The sequence below is a fragment of the Vigna angularis genome, chromosome 6, assembly GCF_016808095.1.
Source record: "Vigna angularis cultivar LongXiaoDou No.4 chromosome 6, ASM1680809v1, whole genome shotgun sequence".
Taxonomy (NCBI): Eukaryota; Viridiplantae; Streptophyta; class Magnoliopsida; order Fabales; family Fabaceae; genus Vigna; species Vigna angularis.
In genome coordinates this window covers 28,844,136-28,865,525 of record NC_068975.1, presented here as the reverse complement: position 1 = coordinate 28,865,525, position 21,390 = coordinate 28,844,136, and the positions used below count along the sequence as shown (strand labels likewise).

At 30.3% G+C, this 21,390-nt stretch overlaps 4 protein-coding genes and 2 non-coding genes across 9 annotated transcripts; 5 read left to right on the top strand and 1 right to left on the bottom strand.

Annotated features, from left to right (window-relative positions):
- The first annotated feature begins 1,355 nt into the window (after positions 1–1,355).
- Positions 1,356–2,000, top strand: LOC128197424 (uncharacterized). Its single transcript, XM_052879299.1, has one exon. The coding sequence runs from the start codon at positions 1,513–1,515 to the stop codon at positions 1,786–1,788; it is 276 nt and encodes a 91-aa protein (XP_052735259.1). The 5' UTR covers positions 1,356–1,512; the 3' UTR covers positions 1,789–2,000.
- A 4,785-nt stretch (positions 2,001–6,785) lies between these two features.
- On the top strand, positions 6,786–11,882 carry LOC108342364 (nuclear poly(A) polymerase 3). Its single transcript, XM_017580126.2, has 11 exons — positions 6,786–6,915; positions 7,087–7,315; positions 7,420–7,497; positions 8,330–8,437; positions 8,619–8,681; positions 8,763–8,924; positions 9,114–9,227; positions 9,465–9,527; positions 9,617–9,919; positions 10,843–11,007; positions 11,341–11,882. Exons 1-11 carry the CDS (start codon positions 6,824–6,826, stop codon positions 11,566–11,568), a joined length of 1,605 nt encoding a protein of 534 aa, XP_017435615.1. The 5' UTR covers positions 6,786–6,823; the 3' UTR covers positions 11,569–11,882.
- Positions 11,883–12,973: 1,091 nt separating this feature from the next.
- Positions 12,974–13,045, top strand: TRNAW-CCA (transfer RNA tryptophan (anticodon CCA)). The gene has a single exon. It is a non-coding gene; the product is annotated as a tRNA-Trp (tRNA).
- Positions 13,046–14,329: 1,284 nt separating this feature from the next.
- TRNAW-CCA (transfer RNA tryptophan (anticodon CCA)) lies at positions 14,330–14,401 on the top strand. Its single transcript has one exon. It is a non-coding gene; the product is annotated as a tRNA-Trp (tRNA).
- Positions 14,402–14,935: 534 nt separating this feature from the next.
- On the top strand, positions 14,936–16,263 carry LOC108342550 (uncharacterized). The gene has a single exon (XM_017580341.2). The coding sequence runs from the start codon at positions 15,643–15,645 to the stop codon at positions 16,261–16,263; it is 621 nt and encodes a 206-aa protein (XP_017435830.1). The 5' UTR covers positions 14,936–15,642.
- Positions 16,264–17,444: 1,181 nt separating this feature from the next.
- On the bottom strand, positions 17,445–20,528 carry LOC108341227 (uncharacterized). 4 transcript variants are annotated; one of them, XR_001833293.2, is made up of 5 exons: positions 20,237–20,528; positions 18,839–19,759; positions 17,918–18,062; positions 17,673–17,793; positions 17,445–17,552 (listed from the first exon to the last, which is right to left on the bottom strand). XR_001833293.2 is itself a non-coding variant. In XM_017578915.2 (4 exons), exons 2-4 carry the CDS (start codon positions 19,389–19,391, stop codon positions 17,733–17,735), a joined length of 759 nt encoding a protein of 252 aa, XP_017434404.1. In that variant the 5' UTR covers positions 19,392–19,759; positions 20,237–20,527; the 3' UTR covers positions 17,445–17,732. The 4 variants fall into 4 exon arrangements, 3 of the variants coding, with proteins under 3 accessions (XP_017434404.1, XP_017434405.1, XP_052735297.1); XM_017578915.2 differs by having other exon boundaries at positions 17,445–17,793; positions 20,237–20,527; XM_017578916.2 differs by having other exon boundaries at positions 17,445–17,793; positions 20,243–20,527.
- Positions 20,529–21,390: the final 862 nt, after the last annotated feature.

Sequence of the window (21,390 nt, the reverse complement as noted above, 5' to 3'; positions counted from 1 at the left end):
TGTAATAAAAAATACATAGTAAAAGTAATTTACTGTGTCTGAATGTTAAATTTATATTTGTAGATTTTGGGATGAATTTTTAATTAGTGTTTCCAATTTGATAATAACTGAAATTAGGATTAATATAGTTATTCTTTTTGTTAATTTTGCTTGAGGTTTGATCATTTCACAGATCGAATTTCCATGAAACAAGGTGTATAGTCGGCTTAATCTATGATTAACCGAGTGATTATACTGTACATCTTTGATGTTTTGACCATCGAATTTATGACCAAAATTTAAATATTTTAAATGCCCCGTACTGCTTAAAAAGCTAATTATACTTTAAGGATTTTTTTGGCAGTTTTACCTAATTATTTCGTAACTCGTTGGATTTGTAAAATTGCACAACGAAAATGGTGTTAAGCTGTGTGTTTTAATTCTCAAACTTTGAATTTGATGAGTAATGCAAAAGGACGAACGTAAGATGAATGTTTTTTAATGATTTTACAAGAGGAAGGTAAGAAATTAATCCATGTGACATAATCAGAAGGTTTGAGAGAAACATGTGAAAGTCACTGTACTTAGATGGCCTGCCAGTCCACATAGAAAGCGCGGATACCTACTGGTCCAAATAAAGATATGATATTATAAGTATTACTGGTATTTATTTTTAATTAAAAAATTATTTTACAAATATGATTTTCATGCCTATAATTACAATTTATTGTGGTTAATATAAGTAGAATTTAGTTTTAATCTTTTAAATAAAATAAGGCGTCAAATTTGAATTTTTATAAATATAAAAATATAATTTAAAAAGGAAAATTGATTAACTCAATGTTGGCACGATTGACTTATAAATAAAGGGAGTCCAGGCATGGATGCGTGGAAGGATAAAAAAAAGAAGGTTAAAATTTGAACTAAAAAAATGAAATTCATGTTATTTTTTCATGGAATTGTATTATAGAAAAAAGAATGACAACATGTTTGAGTGGAGAGTGTAACAGTGGCAGGTGACTATGTTTATTTCGGTTTGATGTAAAATTTCATTCATATTTTATCTTTAAAATTTGATGGGTATTAAATTATAAATAAAACTAAAAATGGGAGAGAGAAATACTTATTATAAATTTTGATATAGCTATGTCAGTACATAAAAAATATGTTGCTAATATTTTTCATTTCAGTAGTACCGAAGATGGAAGGAAAAGTAAAAGGTGTAAATTAAAATAACCTACTTTATATTTTAAATGTAATGAATATTTTGGCAACAGAGCCTTTTTATGTAGACAATATTATCAATAACATATGGAAAAGTATACTCACGATTATCACGTAATTAAAAGAAAAAAAAATCTGGGGAGTGGAATTTTGGGTTTAACACGTGTTAAATCATGTTTGTGTAGTTCCTATATATGCCCCCACACATAAAAGAAGACTAATAAATGCTTCAACATCACAATCGAAAGTGAAATTGTAAGGGAAAAGGATAAGAGGGAGAATAAGAAAAGGGTAGAAGAGGAGAGGAGGATGTGGTGGTGGTACACGTCAAGTTTCCGGTGGCCGGATTTAAACCTTTCGGTGCCGTGGTCGATTTTCAGGTGGCCGGAGTTAAGCCTTTCGGTGCCGTGGTCCATTTTCCGGTGGCCGGCGTTGGACTTTTCGTATTGGAACGTAGAAGGCGTGATTCAGTGGAACTTGTCGTTGGTTGATGACGTGTTATGGGCCTTGATTACGGGCCTTGAGTCCATAGCTTTGGTCGCCTTGCTCTGCTACTTCTTCGTCTGTTGTGGTTGTACTCTCTGATCTAATTCTCATTTATTTATTTTGTTTTTCTCTCTCTATATATTTTATATTTAAAAAATGAATTGTAGTTAATATATTTGTAAAGTTGATTGTAGCGGAATTTTATCCTTTTTATATGTGTTGTGCTGTGAATTTGGTAGCTGTGATAACTTTTTGGGTTGTTTTGGTTCTGCTTGATGAATGACAAACGGATAAAACCAGTTCTTTAATGAGTTTCATTTTGTTTTATTTCTTTGAATGTGCTTGATTGTTACAGTTTCAGCAGACATTGTCATATTAATATTGCCACTATAAGTTTATTGATTTTATTATACTTATAATAAAAGTTACATTTGCAATAGTTTATAATTGATTGATGAAGTAGGATCAACACACCACCTTACTAACACTGACATTTATTTCCGCAAAATAAAATTTTAGTTTATCATCTAAATTTTAGGTTTTTGATTTGATTTTCTATATTTTTTTAAACAAAATCATTTCTCAAAGAAAAATTACGTGTTTTGTTTGTCAAAAATGTTTTCGTTACAATTACATATATATGTATATATATATATATATATATATATATATATATATATTACGTAACTTTAATGGTTATACCTATTTGTATTATAATTGATGTGTTTAGTTAGTTTGTAGTGTTTATCTGCAAACTAAGCTCCACCTCATAATTAAAAATACTCAAAACTTCTAGATTCCTTGCGTTTTTTTTTTCAACGTTAAATTTAACGGACTTGTCACATCCAATTTTTTGCCCTGAAGTAGGCACCATACCGAATTCTGTCGGCAAAAATCGTGTGTGAAAAAACTTAATCCAAACTAAGCACATTCACTGTGATTTCTTCTTTCAATAAATAATACTTATAATGTAATATTTATGGCAAGTGTAAAATAAAAAAAAATTAAGGTAAAAATAATATATAATTATTTAAATTTGAATGCTCACTTTTCCAATCGTGAATATCGCATTAACATGTATTTAATTCTATGTAGTATTAGTCAATATTTTTTAATTTTGTTTATTATAAAATTAAAATAATTTGATAGATTTTTTTGAATGAGTATAGTTGTACTGATTGAATTATATTTTTAATATTTTAAAAATATTAATTTTTTTATATATTATTCTTAAAGTATTGTGCTGGCTAACCTTATTAGGAGATTATATAAATGTTTGGTAAATGAGATTCGTCGGATTACTTTAATATTATTTATTATTATTATTATTATTATTATTATTATTATTTATTAATTATTACTATTATGGTTTGAGTTCATAAAAATGAAAGGATTATATTTAAAAAAAAATTAAATAACATTCTTTTATCTCAAAAAGTGGGGACCTTTTTATTTTACTATTACAAAATTGTTGATTTCTAATGTTCAAATTAATAAGGAAGTAATAAAATTAGCATGAAATTTGGTTTTGACGTTGCAAATCCTGATCTACCTCTTCATTATTCTCCAAATATTAATATAGTTTCTAGTACGTATCGTATGTGGTATATGGAAAACTTTTTTAAATCCAAAAAAAAGAGAGTTAATGTTGGGAATCACACATTTCAATTATGTTATTAAAAATCTATTAATAATTTGTCTTCACCTAAAATTTTATTAAAAAATTAAAATACAAAATACAAAACATGAAAAATTATAATAAATTATTGATAGAAACTGCACTCTACCATAAACCAATTATACTTATCATGAAAAAAATAAACTAAATAAATATATTGATGAAAAACGTTAAATTAATAATTTTTCTTTTTACAAAAATACATATCATCTTTTTATAAAATTACAAAAAAATCACTTATTAGTCCAAAAAGTCTAACATATTAAAAATTATTCACTTTCCAACTAATATCTCTAAAAGTCTTTTCTTTCAAGCATGTTCCAAATCATAAATGATGTCCATAAACTCAACATAAATATAAATATGCATTCATAAAAAGCTAAAAACTATCTACATATTCATCTAACTTTCTTTAAAAATATTAATACATGAAACCAAATTAGAATAACTCTTAATTAGACTATTAATATTTACTTGAAGCTAATTAGTAGATAAAACTTGTCATATTTAAAGTTTACATATGTTTTTGAAAATATTTTTATTCTACTCTTTCAAAACATTATAACACTGCAATTTCCTTTGCATAATCAACCCAAAACAACAAAAAATTAAGAACATTCAAAGAACTATTAATAAAGGAACGACAATCCAGATGATACATTCACAACTTTAGAAATCGAAAAGAGGATGATTCAAAAACTTAGAATAAGAAAGAAAAATGACATATAATGATAATTGAAATAGTTTCGAGATAGAATTGATTATCTATAATAAAAAAATTGATAAGTACTTTGATGGGAAAGTGTAATGACAAATAAAAACAATATATGAATCGGAGTCATTAGTCAATCTTCACTCACATTATCACTTTATGAATGAAAAGATGCAAATTGATTATGAGAGGAAAACATAGAAGTAAGATAAAACGAAAATAAAAAGATTTTTTATCTCTGCATCCCTGTAGGATACGCAATGCTCGATACTCTAACTTAGATTCCCATGCATACTAGCTTTAACATTTACTTTTAATTTATTGTTTTGTACGTTTACTTTGTTAAATACAATGGTAATGATATCATTTCATATAGCATTGTCAAAAGTGTCATATTAATAACTGAAATCATTGAACCTTAAATTAAAAAAAAAATACATATTTACGTAGATTAAAATGAAACTAGCTAACATACTTATAGGAATTAAAACAATAAGTACTATAATCAGAAGTACTATATTTACAAAAAGAAAACAAAGTAAGCATTATCCTTAAACTAATATTCAATCACAAGAGATTTTAGGTAGAAGAAAAACTAGATTTAGGTGATGATGGTCTTGAGTTTTCAACTTATGTGCTGTCATAATTAATTGAAGGAGGTAAAGAGTCTAAGGTGATAAATAACTGTAATAAATCAGGAAGAAGTTTGAGTGAGAAGTAAAAGTCTACGCATGGAATGTAGTTAAAACCACATTTTCAACTCAAATATTGATCTCTATCACATTTTTTGAAGTTATTTCTCAGTCAATTTATTAAGTATATAATTTCTCATGTTGCATGTACTGTTTTTTATTTTAATATTTGTAAATATGTTATTTTGTTAGCTATGTATTTATGTTATCTTTATTTGAATTCTGGTAAAATATTTTATTTTTTAAGTTTAGTCTTACAAAACATTCGTTTATATATATAATTTCAATGCATATAAATATATTAAGTTTTTTAAGTCTCTAGTGATGTTATTTGCTCACCTAATAGTTTTATTGATATCACCATTGGTAAATTGACATTTTTTATGATATGAAATACAATAACAGTTGTGATAACATCTCTCTCTCTCTCTCTCTCTCTCTCTCTCTCTCTCTCTCTCTATATATATATATATATATATATATATATATTCTTTTAAATTTGTGTAAGTGATGCATTAAATTTTAGGAAAGAGAAATCTTTATTCTATTAAATCAAATATTTTTTAAGACTTGTTTAGTTATTTCTGCTCATTTTTAGTATTTTTATTTATTAGTTACTTTTTTATATAATAATGTCTCAATTTTAATGTCTACGTAAACCTTTACTATGTCTTTTTTATATTAAATAGTTAATAATATCATTGTTTTATTATCAGTTTTCTTTTTTATAAAAAATTATTTAATTAATGTTTAAAATAGTAAAATGATAGATAAAAAAACACAAGTATAATCTTACAAAACAAAAATAAAGATGAAATAAAAATTTCAAACACATTATGAAAAAAAATTACCTTACTTTAAAATTAAGGACAATATAGTGAAATTAAGGACACTCTCATTATCATCAAGCTCAACAGATTAAGCCGATAAATGGAAAATGCTTAACGGATTAGTTCACATCATTATTAAGTCAACCATGTTATAGTCAAAGAATACGAACTGTTTCATGTAGCTAATACTTTAATATTGTAATAATATTATTATGATTATATCTGGTACTTAACTTTTAATAAAATTAATTAAAAAATATGAAATATACGGTTTAAGTTGATGGACTAATAATTAATAATTTTTAAAATTTAAAACTGTAGATCGTTGATAAAAATAATTAAGGTGCACTTTTTTTAATTATTTTATTATTTTGTTAACAATAAAATACAAATAAACACGTTGAATGTTAAGATTAATGTTATTTTTTTATATTAACAATAAGGTTTAATAAAATGAGATTCATTAAATCTGATCATGACTACATAAAAATTATATGAAATATTTGAAATAAAAATGATTTGAATATGTGTTTTATAATTTTTTTAATAAATTTTAATGTGATAACAAATAATTAATGGGTAAGATAAAATGTCAAAGTTTACAATAATGTTTAACATAATCGTATTTAAATGAGTTTGTCATCTTATTTTTTTATCTCTGTGTTAAAATTACCAGGTTTTGATATAATTAATACAAAACAACATTAATATCAAAATAATATAACTATAATATTATTTTATATTTTAATAAAAACATTTAATAAAATTTAATTAAAAATATCTAAATTTATAAAATCTAGTTTAATTAAATTTATTGTATTTATGTATAAAAAATAATAATTAAATAAAAAAGTAATACACATTTATAAAATACTAAGTCAATAAGATTAGATGCTACATTAATACTTATGAAATAAATATAATGAATGTAGTATATTTAATGCTTTGTTAAATATAGTTAAGTACATTAAAGCTTATTAGAACTAATAGCAATATTTTGATTATACAATAACTAAATAATAAGAAGAAAAGAAGTTTTGGAGAGTAGAAAATGGTATCAATCTGAGTAGTCATCCTCAGTAGTGAACTGACAGTTGGCTTCAAAAGGTATTGCCACGTAAACAATTTTTTTTTATATAACAAAATTTTCTTCATTTAAATAACAGAAAGATAGATCTTCGTTAACCATATTTACTTCCCTCTTATTTTTGTTTGAAAAAAAATGCAAAATGCTGCCATTAAACGCGTGAACGTTAGCAGTTTGAAGACTGGGAGTGCACAGCAAAAGAAAAGCAAGAAGACAGATAGAAGAAGGTAGTGCTATTGCTAAACATAGGTTGCAATGTTCTTATTCAGAATGGTCGCAACGGAAAACCGTTTTCTTTGTGTTTCTTTTTTTGTTTTTAGAAATTCGTATAACGACCGAACGCTGTTTCTTTTTATTTTAACTTTAATTTTAATTCGTTGTTTTATTTTTGGGTTTAGCAATTTCGGAAAGAGGTTTTTGTCATCTTGCATGGAATTTCAATCCCCAACTTCTCGCCCTACCAGCAGTGATGTCGTTTTGAACCATCATCCACCATTTCCGATCATTCACCAGTTTCTGTTGCCGCCGCCGCTGCTGCCAACGCCCTCCACTGTGCTGCTTCCGGTACCTTTCAACCCCTCACTTTTCTTCACGATGGATAATCAAAGGTCCATATCTCTGCTTCAGGTAAACCTTTTTGGTTTTGGGTTATTTATTTATTTTTTTGGGGTGTTTGGGTTTTATTTAAAGTTTATGACTTTTTGTTCTGGGGTTTATTTGAATATACGCAGTTCATGGTTGATGAAGGACTTGTTCCGTCTGCAGAAGAGGAAGATAAACGAAAAAGTGTTATTCGGAAGCTTAAACAGGTTTTCTTGTGCAGCATTCCCCTGCTTGTTCTTAATGCGTGGTTTTTACTGCGACCTTTTAATTCTTTGTTTTCTTTTCGAATGCATGGATTGCATTTTGGATGCGTTCTATGTTTTCCTTGAAGGTTGCTTCTTTATTTTTTTTACCTCAAGCTTTATTTGCATTTTCTTGATTTTTTTTCCTCATGTATGACTGGAAAGTGTTTATTGTGTACGACAACAATGTCCTTACTGGTTACTTCAACTAGGTTTTGTTTATCCTAGAAAGAAGTGTGTGTTTGGCGATGCATTCTGAATTTAGTTTTTCACGTTTGAAGCGAGGAGCTAGCAGTTTCAGCAAACGTAATAATGTCACCTTAAAATTTTTTACCAGTAAGCATGGACAGAAAATTTAAAGAAACTTGTCGTTGCTTGTTGTTTTAATAGTAATAAATTGTTTTAGGTAATGAACTATTTTCTGTGTAATTTATATTAAAAAACCAATAAATAAGTAGATTTATTACTTAAAAAGATGTTACTTTGTTCGTAATAGTGGTAAGATTTTAAAACTGTGCGAATTATTGAACTCATTTACTAATGGCAACACTTCAACAAACAAGTGCACATTTTCCCAACAAGTATAACTTTTTAATTTTGTGTGAATCCAGGGATAAAATTTGTATTTTATGTTAGCAAATCCCTGCATTTCTTTAAATTTAGTTTTCTCAATTTGCATCATGATATTTGGTTAGGTACTTACAGTACTATCTTGATGGTATTCCAATTAATCACAGATCCTGCATTTATATTTTATTATCTAATTACCTTATTTATCATGCTATTCACGTTGCAGGTAGTCTCATCGTGGATCAAGAAGGTTGCATGCCTGCATCAACTACCAGACCACCAAATTGCTGTAACATCTGCCACAGTATTGACTTATGGATCTTATGGCCTCGGAGTAAGTTCTTCCATTTGTTAATCCTGTACCGTTTGATTTTCTTGGTCTATAATAAGATGAGAAATAAAAAAAAAAAAGTAGTCGTATTAGGATTTCTCTTAATTTGCTTGGATGTGATTGTTAAACTTTTTCACATATCTAAAGCTTGCTTTCTCCTTTTTTTACTTTCAATAATGTTTAGGTTCACAGTTCAGGTTCTGACATTGATGCTTTGTGTGTTGCTCCTTTCTTTGCGTCAATTGCAGTAAGTTAATTGTGTTTCTCTTGTGTATCATTCCCTTAGGCTCAGTAACATTTGCCTTAATTTTACTGATGATCTATACAGGAAGACTTTTTTATTGTGTTGCACGACATGCTTAAAAGAAGACCTGAAGTATCATATATTCACTGTGTCAAGAGTGCAAAAGTCCCTCTAATGCGATTTAAATTTGAAGGGGTTTCCATTGATCTTCCATATGCTCGGCTTAACGTACTATATGTTCCTGAGGTCAGTGTGAGGAAACATGATGCAGTTCTCAAAATGTGAAAATACATTGACAAATGTTAGGAGTTTTGCATGTGTGAAGACCTTTTCCAATCATTATGCTCAATATTCCGTCAAATTAATGTCATTGCCTCTTTGCGTTATGCATTAAACCATTTTTATGGTAAACAAACAATGCCGTTTATTTTGCAGAATGTTGATATATTAAATCCATTTTTCATGAGGAATATTGATGATACCAGCTGGAAAAGTTTGTCTGGGGTACGAGCAAATAAATACATTCTCCATCTAGTTCTTAATATAGAGGTAAGGTGCACACCAATAATTTCTTTTCTTAGTAAAAGAGAATAGCTAGATTCATAAGCAATTGGACAATTATCTTGATGATCCAAAGGATGTGAAATATATTGATTTTTGTTGACGTTCTTTGAGTTGAGGATAGGCACTAAGTTCCCTTTATATTTGGTTCCATGCAAGTGGGGGTAGTTTTGCTTTATTGTTCTTGTGCATTATCGTCTCTTTAATGCAACTCATGTATTTCAGAAATTTCAATGCATTCTACGATGTCTTAAACTGTGGGCAAAAAGGCGAGGAGTTTATGGAACTGTAAGTGCATTTGTACTTTCAAGTAATGGTTGCTTTCATAACTGTGCTTTAATTTTATGCTTAACATAAAGTAATATTTTCCTTTGCAGTCGCTTGGTTATTTGGGAGGAGTTCATATGACAGTTCTTGCAGCATATGTTTTTCTGAGACACCCTGATGCCACCTTAAACGCTCTAATTATGCACTTTTTTCAAACATTTGCGTTTTGGCCCTGGCCTACACCAGTGATGTTGCAGGAAGGAATGTTAACAGTTATAGATGGGATAGAGACACGGTCCTACATGCCTATATTTCTGCCATCTAGCCGCTATGAGCATTGTCATACAAATATTACTAAAAGCACTTTCTTTCGGATCAGGAGTGAGTTTCTTCAGGGACATGAAATGACAAAGGTATGTTGCGTTGCTTAAACCACCTAGGACTCCTTTTGATATACATTTTACTTACCTGTGTTATACACATTTTCCAGAGTGACTTACCTGTGTAATTAAACACATTTTCTGGGGTGACTTAATCATAATGTTGTGTGGTAGAATCCACACGGTTTATATGGCTGCTAGCTCTTAAGAATTCTTCGATACAAAATATAACTAAAAGAACTTTGTATTGGACCAGGACTAAGTTTCTTTACGGACATAACATGACAAGGGAATGTTGTGTAGTTTAAACTAGGTGTCCTTTTGGTATAAATTTTACCGGAATAATATTTTCACTTGTTGTATGACTGGCAGTAGATATATAGTCGTTCACATTATCTCATGTGGATTATATATTAGAAAGAATAAAATACTTACTGAAACATTTAAATGATAATAAATTTAGTTAAAATCAACATAACACTCTAGAATATCAACCTGTAATTTACACTACCTTCACTTGTTGTATGACCTCTAAGGGTGAAGAAATACACTTATGACAACTTATATTCTTCTGTGTAATATATAGTATATTAGTGAAAGAATTTCAAAGCTAAAAACATCAATTCATAATATTTTCCCCCAAACAAGCTGTTAGGTCACAAACTATGTAACTTTATCTTCTATTGTACTTGGATATGCAAGGGTAAGGGCTCGCCCTTTTTAAGCTGAAAACGATAAATAATAACTAAACGCTTTGTACTAGATCAGGACTAACTCTATTCGTGGACATAATGCGGCAAGTGTATGTTGTGTTGCTTAACCTAGATCTCTTTTTGGTATGCATGTTTCTTACCTCTGTTGTTATTTATATTTTATCCTGAGCGACTTAATCACAATGAACTGTGATGATCCTATTTAAATAAGTCTCTCATTTTCTGTATCTGGCTGCATTGAAGGATATTTTGAAGCCAGATTTCCTCTGGGATAATGTATTCGAGCCTTTCCCATACACAGAAAGATACTCCCGATTTCTCAAAATTTGTCTCTCTTCTCCTAACCATTATGCACTGGTAGAATGGGTTGGCTGGGTAAAGTCACGCTTTCGAGGTCTTCTTTTGCATGTAAGTAGCTCAAATGGTAAATTTGGTTTCTCATATAATTAAACTCAATTTTACTTTAGAAGTGACTATGATCCATACCATTCATTATATCACACTGGAGACGCTTCACTATTTATTTGTAAATATTTTTCTTTTACGAGACATGATGTTTTCCCATTTAGACCATAACTATATTAAGGTCACTTTTATGGGCTTGGCATAAATATTTATGTTGTAAAAATATCCTCTGCTGCTGTTAATTTTAATGTTACTTTTGGGAACCTCACTCATAATCATGAATCAATCAGGAATGAATTTTGTTGTCATTTCCTCATATAGCTTTGTTTGCTGCAGCTGGAGGCTACTCAAGGATTTTGTGACCCTAACCCTACAGAATATGTTGATAGTGAGAAAACAGAGCCAAATGTAGTTTTCTATTGGGGTTTGAAATCTAACAAGAATAATTTCCTGGACATCGATTCGGTAAAGGGGGAGTTCATGAAGATTATAAAGAATGGCTATGAAGGTTCTCCTGGGAGGATGGAGATGTCCATCCTGTTAGCTTCTCAGCTGCCAAATTGATGATAAGAAAAGGAATCCGGTCTTCCATATTGCCTTGTTTGCAATGTTTCACCAGTTCCAGTGAGGATTATAGTGGCTAGATCTATTTTATTTTGATTTATCTGCTATCTTGTTGTACTATAGACCTGTATATTCTTGTTCCCCTTTCGCCACCTCTTTTTGTCTTCTAACTTCTGTAGGGTCATAGGTTTACTTAGGAACACCAAAAGGATGAGTAGTCTTTTAGTCTTGCAGTAGATGACAGAAATTTTTGAAAAGTCAAAAGAGTTACAAGGGATTGGACATGTAAAGTGAATAAACCTTCTTTTTCCTTTCAAAATATAGAGTTAGATAAATCAATGATTAGTTTGAACTTGGAAATTTATCACTTGCTTGTTTAGTCATAGTATTTCAAGATACTAAGAATTTCAAGACAGATCAATAATATAGCTCTGAAAGAATTAACACATCATATTTATGTGTTTTTGAAGCCATTAATTCTTAATATAGAGTTTGATAAGTGAGCCATTTATTTGGTATGTCAGTAATATGAATTTCTCTACTGTGTGGTCACATTTCACCTTATTTTCATTAGTTAGGCTATTGAGTTACTTAGTTTTCTTGATTTATTTTCTCAGTATGTTGTATTTCCTTCATACTATTTTAGTAGTTTCAGCTACTGTTTGAATATAATGTTTCGTTTATTATCTTTAAGTTATTTTTACATTCCAATATAACTCTAACTAAAAATGTTAGAACAGACATTAAAGGATAAGATAAAAAGTATATTTTGACACGTAACTAGCTTTATTGATTAATTAGAATTCATTATCAATTCATCAGTTAACTGTTTATCCATTATAATTATGAAAATTAATTGCGGTAGAGATTTTTCCAGTTCGTTTGTTTGTTTTAATTTTTCACAATTATTTTGACAAAATATAATATATGTATTGATCATTTTATTTTCTATATTTGAAATATTAAAGTGAAAATTATTTTTTAATCAAATGAAATAAACATAAATTAAGTATAAAATATACAAAAAATGAAAAAAAGCTCTTTATCAACTCGTTTTGGCTGTAGTATGCAAGCTCAGAAGAACATAAACAGGTCACATAATTTATCCCGAGGTATAAATTCTTTGCGTTGTCGGTCATCAATATGGTTTGATGCATATATATTTATATTGCGTCATTAATTAAAAATGTTAACTGACCTATTTTGTTATGAATGTGTTAACTCATCATTGAATATTATCTATATATATATAACAAATTTATTTGTTGTTTTCTTTAACTCATTTCACTTAGTAACTTCTGATAAACTCTAAATTCCATTATCAACCATGTAGTGCCTGTTGTTTGCTGACATATGTATGTGCAATTTGAATATATACAAAACAAACGATAAAAGTAACACAAGTGGATCTGTGGCGCAATGGTAGCGCGTCTGACTCCAGATCAGAAGGTTGCGTGTTCGATTCACGTCAGGTTCAATTCCCCTTTTACATTTTATAAACAAGTTATAACGTAAAATGGTTCGGTCCAAACTAAATGAAAAGTTAAATTTTAATTATTGAGAAACTTTGGATGTTAATTACAATTAGCAATTGATGATATCACTAATAAGAAAAATCACCTACTCAATATTTGGCAAAATAGCAAATGCCAAAGAGCATGAGAAATCTTAAAGTTTTCTTCCCTAAAATCATAAACAGGTCTCAACGAAGAGAATACGAAAGGTACAAAATTTATATAACAATATTTTTAATGTTCCATAGATCACGTAAACAAGATAAGTGTATATTTCAAATAGTAAATTGATAGAAAAAATTCATAAGCAATGTGATGAAGTTTGATCATGTAATGATTCCAGTAATCAAGTTTCCCCGTATAAGTATAATGATCATAATATTGAAAAAAAAAGAAAAATTATTATCAAACAGAAAGATGATTCACAAATTTTTATTTTTTTGATGTTTTTTATGAACTAAACCCAACACAACTTATTGAGCAAGAGACAATTATTTATCTTTCTTAATACTCTAGACTTCATTGCATTATTTCTCTTTTGACTCAAAAATAATTAGAAGATATATAAAATAAATATTAAATTTGTCATAGTACTTTGAAAAATGAAATATATATTAATCAACCAGGAGAATATGTAATAAGAGGAAAAGAAAAGAAAATTTATAAATTAAACAAAAATGAGTCCAATAAAGGACTAAGAGTATCGTCAATTGATCTCAATTTTTGTAGTGTCAAAAAGTGAGTATTTTTTGTCAGTTTATCTACTATCGTCCACAGTGCATCATATCCATGCACACATTTTGACAAATATGTGATAAAATCAATTAAAATGTTGTCTCATTTTCATTGAGAAATATCTTACTGCTGCATCATACCTCTTATATATTATTTTTTATATTCAATTTTAATTTTTTGACATACCAAATAATAATTACACCTTTTTTATAACACATCTCCAAATTATTGTATGAAAATGAAGTGTATAGATATCAAAGCTATTGGAAATTATCGAGTTGTGTGTTTCTTATTATGCTAGTGTGATAAAATTGGACGGTCCAAATTTTTTTATAATTTAATGTGCAATTCTTTTAATATGAGCGACTAACATATTATCATATCATAATTTTAAAGTGAATTTGGAATTTCATTTCCAGCATCCACTCTCAGTTTGTCAAGTACCAAAAAGAAATTTATTAATAGTATATAGCATAAGTCATGATATAATATATTTTGCAAATATTATATGTGGATCCGTGGCGCAATGGTAGCGCGTCTGACTCCAGATCAGAAGGTTGCGTGTTCGAATCACGTCGGGTTCAATTTCCTATTTTTTTATCTTTTTTTGACATTTGCTCATGCTGATGCTCTCTAATTATGATAGGCGAATTTTCATTTGCCAAAGACAAACAATTCTTCATAAATATCTGTAATATAGATAATTTTGTTTATAAATTAAAATGATTTTTCAAAGAGGTTAACGTAATATATAAATATTTTACAAATTAATTTATATAAACCAAATTTGACTTATAAAAACGTAAACTATTATACCATTCTGGACTTAAATTAAGCACAAAATAGATACATGATGAATTCGATTGTAAAAAAAATTAATTAATGTTTTTTCATGATATCATTCCAAAACACTTTTTATTTAATTGCAATTATATTTTTATTAATTTTTTATTTATGATGTCAAGTTTCAATGAATAAAATGAAATAGTATTAATTACCTTTCTTAATTAATCCAACTTTTTGTTTATTTTGGTTATTATTCAAGTTGAGAATACATAATCAGTGCACCCTCCAAGGTAGAGTATTAAAGTTTCTTTCTTTTATTGAAACAATAATTTCATGGCAACAACATGAGAATAGCAAATGAGTTAGAACTAACAAGAATTGAAAGTCTCAAGGAGAGAAGCAGACGACAATGTCGGTTATTCTTGTTAACTAGCACATGTCTTTGGTGCCTACTTCATGATTCGGCTTCGATCTTAGAAAAACAGAGAAACATGGGGCTGCTTTGTTTTAATGAATGAAATCTGCTAGCAAAACAGTGGTCGTGTCTGTCTCAGGCCCTCTTTTCTTTCTTTAGTTCCAAAAGAATGGTTCAATGAAGAAAGCATCCTCTAGAAAGTTCTCAAGTTTGGCTTCTTCTGGTAAAGCAGGGGACACAAAAGAACACGTGGCGTTCACCATAATAGCCAAGAGAATAAGACACCCGTGAACCATTGCCTAAGTCACTTTAAGCAACAGATATATCAGTATTTAACATAAAAAAAAAACTGCAACATTTCAATAGCATTGAAGGTCCAACAATCTTATTTTTTAGATGTAGAAATCAATCTAAGGCATTGGCTTCTTCTAATGTGCTTTCTTTATATACAAAATCTTGAATATAAAACGAAGAAAACTCTGTCAACCACAATAAAGTATGCTTGTAGAACCCTGTTGTTTTACACTAAAATTCTTACATCCACTTCATGTTATTTTTCTCTCTTTTGTTTTACCCTATTAGAAATTCATTTCTCTCTGTTCCCATGTGAGGTATATACTCCCAATGATCATTGTGACCCTAAATATAGGAGCCAAGAAAGAGCCTACACCATCACCACAAGAGAAAATGAAGAGGATCTCAAGTTGTGTGTCTTCTTTTGCAATTCAAATTATTCTTGTAGCTTCTATTTCTGTTCCCTTCACACTATCCCAACCATCTTTCCATGGGGATGGTGACTTGGTAGACCAAATATGCAGAAAAACACCCTTTTACGACCTCTGCAGCTCCATCCTCCACTCAAACCCACTGAGTCCAAAACCTGATCTCAAAGCGGTGGCCCTCTTGATGGTGAACAACATTGTGGCAAATGCAACTGATACACTGAGTTACATCGAGGGCCTCATCAAGCAGACCGGAGACCGTGAGTTGGAGCAAGCCTTGGCCTTCTGTGCCGAGTCATATATCCCTCTTATCAAATACATTCTCCCACAAGCTGCTGATGCTATAAGCCAAGGCCGTTTTGCCTTTGCCAGTTACTGCATTTCTGATGCTCTCAAAGAAGTGAGTAGCTGCGACAAGAAATTCTCTGCCACAACTCAGGCACCCTTGGGGGACAGAAACAACATTGTCCAGAAGCTTGTGAATGTGGCCTCCGCTATAATCAAACTGCTGCTAAAGGGTTGACTTGTTCATCTCTGCTTTGTCTTCCATTCCTTGCAGTTGTAGGTAGTAGCACTTAGAATAGTACTATACTAGCAGTAGGCTCTTGTTATTCTTATTCAGTAAAGGCATTTAGATGGTTGATTTTGCATAGTGTATGCTTCATCGATTCATTGTTTGTGTACTTTGAAGCAGCTCTTGATAAACCATACGATTACTTCTCCACAAAGAAAGTGCTGTGCAACAAGCATATGAATGCAACTCACATTACATAAACCAAAACATTTTCTTTCACTATTTCAGAAGTTTCTTCTTCCACAGATTGAGAGCTGTCACAAGTGTCAATGTTCTATGCTGACAAACTCAGAGCATCCTTCTCTGTTTATTATTATTTAACTTTCAGCCCCTAACTTCTTGTTTGATTGCTAGTCAGTCCTCTCTTTTATTGCACATTAAGAGGGAAATGAATGGAGGAGATTTAGAATGTGCAAGTCAAAAGTTACTTTCTGTTTGATTGATATGCAAATACGGAGAATAAAAACGTACGTTACTCATGAGAATAAGGTCAGTTTGATTGATATCTTTTCTTTCTATAGAAAAAAATAATATTAATATTGTATCTTAAAACACAAATAAATTTATTATTGCGTTTTATATTTTACAATATCTAACATTGTGTGGCCATGTAATTGGACCTGAGATAATAATTAGCAAAGGACTTTCCTTCAAACACAGATTGTAGTAATTTGAAATTTTTGGGAAACCAGCTTTATATTATAAAACTGATGAATACAGCTAGCTCATCCTTATTTCTTTCAAAAACAAGTCCAACTATGAGCACTTACTAGAAGCACGTTAAACGTCTCCCATTTGAAGATAAACTTTACTTTATTTCTGTTGTTGGGATCCCATATGAAGCAATTTCACGTGTTTATGCTAATAAAAGTCAAACTGGAATAGCATAAAGAGAGCCACATCTGACACCTTTTTATTATTAATTGAAAGTTAGAGTGCCACACGGCTGAACCAGAATTTTTCTTTCTGAAAAGATGAGTAATTGATGAAGCCCCTTCTGTTGTGTAATATGCTTGTTGTACGTAAAATATTTGTCACAAAAAGCACATGATTACATACCAGTTGTCTTTGTGATAACAAAAGAAACCAGAACAAATAAATAGAATCATTCATTAGCTTGGTCGCGGCTTCAAAAGAATAATCTCCAACTCTCATTGAGAATAAGCAAAAGAAAGTTGCTGACAAGAAAAGTAACACGTGTTTGGCCCAAGGCAATGGAAATTTCTAGCAGCACCGTTCTGGTTATTTAATTCACCCCAACATTGATTAATATACATAATAGGGATAAATTAACAATATATAAATAAATATATGTTCTAAAAGTCAAGACAAAGAGGCTGTAGGAGAAACAATACTACCGTTTGTCATCTTTGGTTTGAATACAGGAAAATTATATTCTTTGTTATGATAGAAGTGTATTATCCTGAACCTCTTCTCCATTTTTCAGGCAAATCTGAACCGACCACCTGCTGTACAAAACTGCAAGGTGTACCATTTTCGAATACCAGCAATGAGCAAAATTGATATTGGGGAAGAAAAATGAACCAGCAATGTGTTTTTATGAGGCTAAAGAAGGGTTCAAATATGATGCATTTGAGCTTACTCGTGAGATTCTGAACCAGGAACATTTGAGTTGCTTGCAGAAGGATTGAGTTGGTACTCAACTGAAATTAGACCTCCCTCTGCTTCTACCGTAGACACAGGAGATCCCTGGAAACTTGCCACTGAGCTTGTTCTAGATGGCACGCCTGCAAAACCAACGTCTAATTAAAGAAAATCAAGAAAGCTAAAATGTTGTCACTCGACAGAAAATCAAAGAAACATGACTATTGGGAGTTTTTTTATTCCATCTAATCAACCTCTAACTTAAACAAAAAAGTAATAGATGATTGATTCATGGTGTGTCATGGAATTTATAGACTACACAAACTTCAAGAGGTGGGTTCAACTATTATCAACATATAGAGAGATGAAAGGAAACTGAACAGCTGGGAGCCTTGCTGCATACTAGTAATAAAAAGGAGAAATTTTAACAGTTTCATTCCAGGCAACTGGAATGAGAAAGCAAAATCATGTGACCTTCATTATCTCAACAACTAGTTGGGCAAAATGTGATTAATTTAGACCAAAAAGAAGCAGATTGATGAAGATCGTGAAAGCATTAAAAGTACATGCAACCATAGTTAAAAGGTAAGTGCTAAAACCTTGTCTGGTTAGCCAGAAGAATAAAATCCATATGCAGTACATAATGTGGAAAAGAAACAAGTTCTGTAGAGTATGTAAAAAAATTTCTAAACAGTTCAGGTTCCACAAGATTTTCAATTAAGTTAACGATTGTCTTGATGTCTGACAGAACCATGTTTTAAATGGAAGTTTTATCACAAAATAGTACGTAAGTATCAATCTGAAAATTAGGAATCGCCTGGCTTAGGTAGCAAATGCTAAACCCCTCCTACATGTTGTAAAGTGCATGCTTATAATATAGCCACAGCCGTTACAAATCTACTTTCATCCCAAAAGTTACCTTGGAATATTATCACAACAAAGAAGACAACAGTGAAAACCATAGCCAAAAAGCTGGTACTGGAAGATGATGATGATCGTGATTTAGCAATTTTCATCTTCTTCAAGGCTTTCATTCGCTCTATCCTTGCGCGTTTTAACATGGCAAGTTCAGATATCTCTCTGATTAGCTTAAGGTCAGCTGCATCCAATGAAGGAGCTTGTGGAGATCTTGGAGGTTTCGGAGCCTTCTTATTAGAGGCCTTTTTCCGTTTCTCCTTCGTTGGGGTTTGCAGTGCACGGTTCCCCGAATCTTTCCCCATCAATGGCGTGCTTGTTACTTTCATCAAATCGCCGGAAACTTCACTAAAACTTGATTCATTGTGGATTAAACTTGGCACATCATCACCTTTGATAGAACCTCCAACAATCCCACCAGAAACCTTAGCAAATAATGTCTTTCCTTGTTTTGCATCACTTGGGACAGAGACTTTCTTTGAATCGTCTCCAATTAGTGGCAATCCACTTTCAAGATCAACTTCGATATTCCTATTTTTTACACTTTTACTATCCATCCAAGAACAACAAAACCAATTTAACTTCTCCTTGCTTGTTATCCTATAAATCACAAATATACTCGAAACTGCCTCCACAAATTCAATGCTTGAACTCAACCCATCATACAAAATGACCTCCTAATCGGATATTATGTACTAAGGGTTTAATTGCTCGTAAATCATCAAGAAGGCAGTTTTCAATACATCTCAACTCCGATTCGGATACCTTTCTCTGCTTCTCTGGCTTTTCCTAACATTACACAGATCCAAGCAATAATAGCCCAGCAAAATTTTTTCTTTTCCTTCCCAGGGTCTATTTTCCACAAGCAATACCACTCTTTCAAGATCTAAAGATAAAAGAATGTAATCCCAGGAACAGACAGACCCTGCATCATAAATTAGAGACAAAAATTCAATCAGCTGAACCTAACCAAATTAGCAATCTTACTATAATGATACACCTTTAAGCAACCGAAATCCCCGATTCAAACTTTTAAACAGAACAGACAAAGAAACAATCATTGAGATAAAAAAAAAAACATAAAAAGCTTTAGGGCACAAAAAAAGGTGGAGGAAATCTAAGCAAGGGAAATACACGAATGGTTCTCAGGCAGGAAAGAAGCAACGGCAACACAACAAATTATCCCCAGAAAGATTATATTCATACATTAATACCCACCCACATTACATATACATATACATAAACATATAAACTTACACCGCAACGTGCGACCACATATGATTAAAAATGGGCACCCATGAAAACGAAGAAAGTCAACAACTTTAAAGTAGTCACAGCCATGGCAACATAAATAATATAATAGAAAGAAGTAAACAGAAGAAAAAGAAAGTGGAAATAATACCTTTACCTGAAGGGGAAGGAAGGATAGATCCAATGGCGGAAGAGTTTGTAATTACAGAGAGCGATAGATAAGGTATGAGAAAATACAACAGATAGCGAAAGAATAGGGAAAAGGAGCCAAAATTACAGCAAAATTAAGATTTGTTCAAACAAAAATCTCCCTCTGTTGATTTCATGTATGTGCTGTCTTCAAAAACTGTGTATTTATAGAGCGGAGATTGAGGAGGTGATGTAACCATTATAGACAACACTTGTAGACAGTTGGCAACTCCAAATTTCACAGTGGCCCCTCCTATGTACTGTTTTCTGTCCTTTTTCTTTACACTTTTTCGCCATTCGTGCTTCCCTCTTTTATGCCATTCAACGTTACAAAGTTTATAATAACAATATTCTATTTAATCAGCTCAATTGGATTCCATTCTCTTCGTTAGAATGTGTTACACTTTGTTCATACAAATGTCTATAAACTTTTCCATAAAAAAAATTAAAATTTTATTTAATTAAGTAGGCTATCCCTCAAAACATGTTAGACCGGATTTTGAAAGGTTTGAGTTTAACTTTCATCAAAAAAATAAATTATTGACATTTAGCGTAAATATTTTTTAAATGTTCCATATGTATGCGCGAAAGTTTTTAGGTTTAATAGATTAGTTTTATAATTTGTTTATACTATCATGATATATAGTATATCTATTATATATACATAATTATAATTATATATAATATGATATAAGTTATTTAAAAACTTACTCAAAATAAAATAAAATTATTTTCAAGTTTCACAATTATATAAATGTACATGTTTAATAATTAAAAAAGTGAAATAATTTCATCATTAATATTTATAAATGACAAGATGTGACCCAATTAAACTTTTATAATTATATATATATATATATATATATATATATATATATATATATATATATATATATATATATATATATATATATTAAATAGACTGCTTAATTGGATGTAATTTCTTTAATAATTCTGAGCACAATCTTTTTAACGAAATATATATTTTCTTGTTATTTAAATAATTAATGAGTATGTTGTAACTACCATTGTACCAAAAAAGGAAGAAGGAACCTAGAAACAACTTTTATGCCTTTGTTTCCTTCTCTTCCAATGAAACACAGGAACATCTAATCC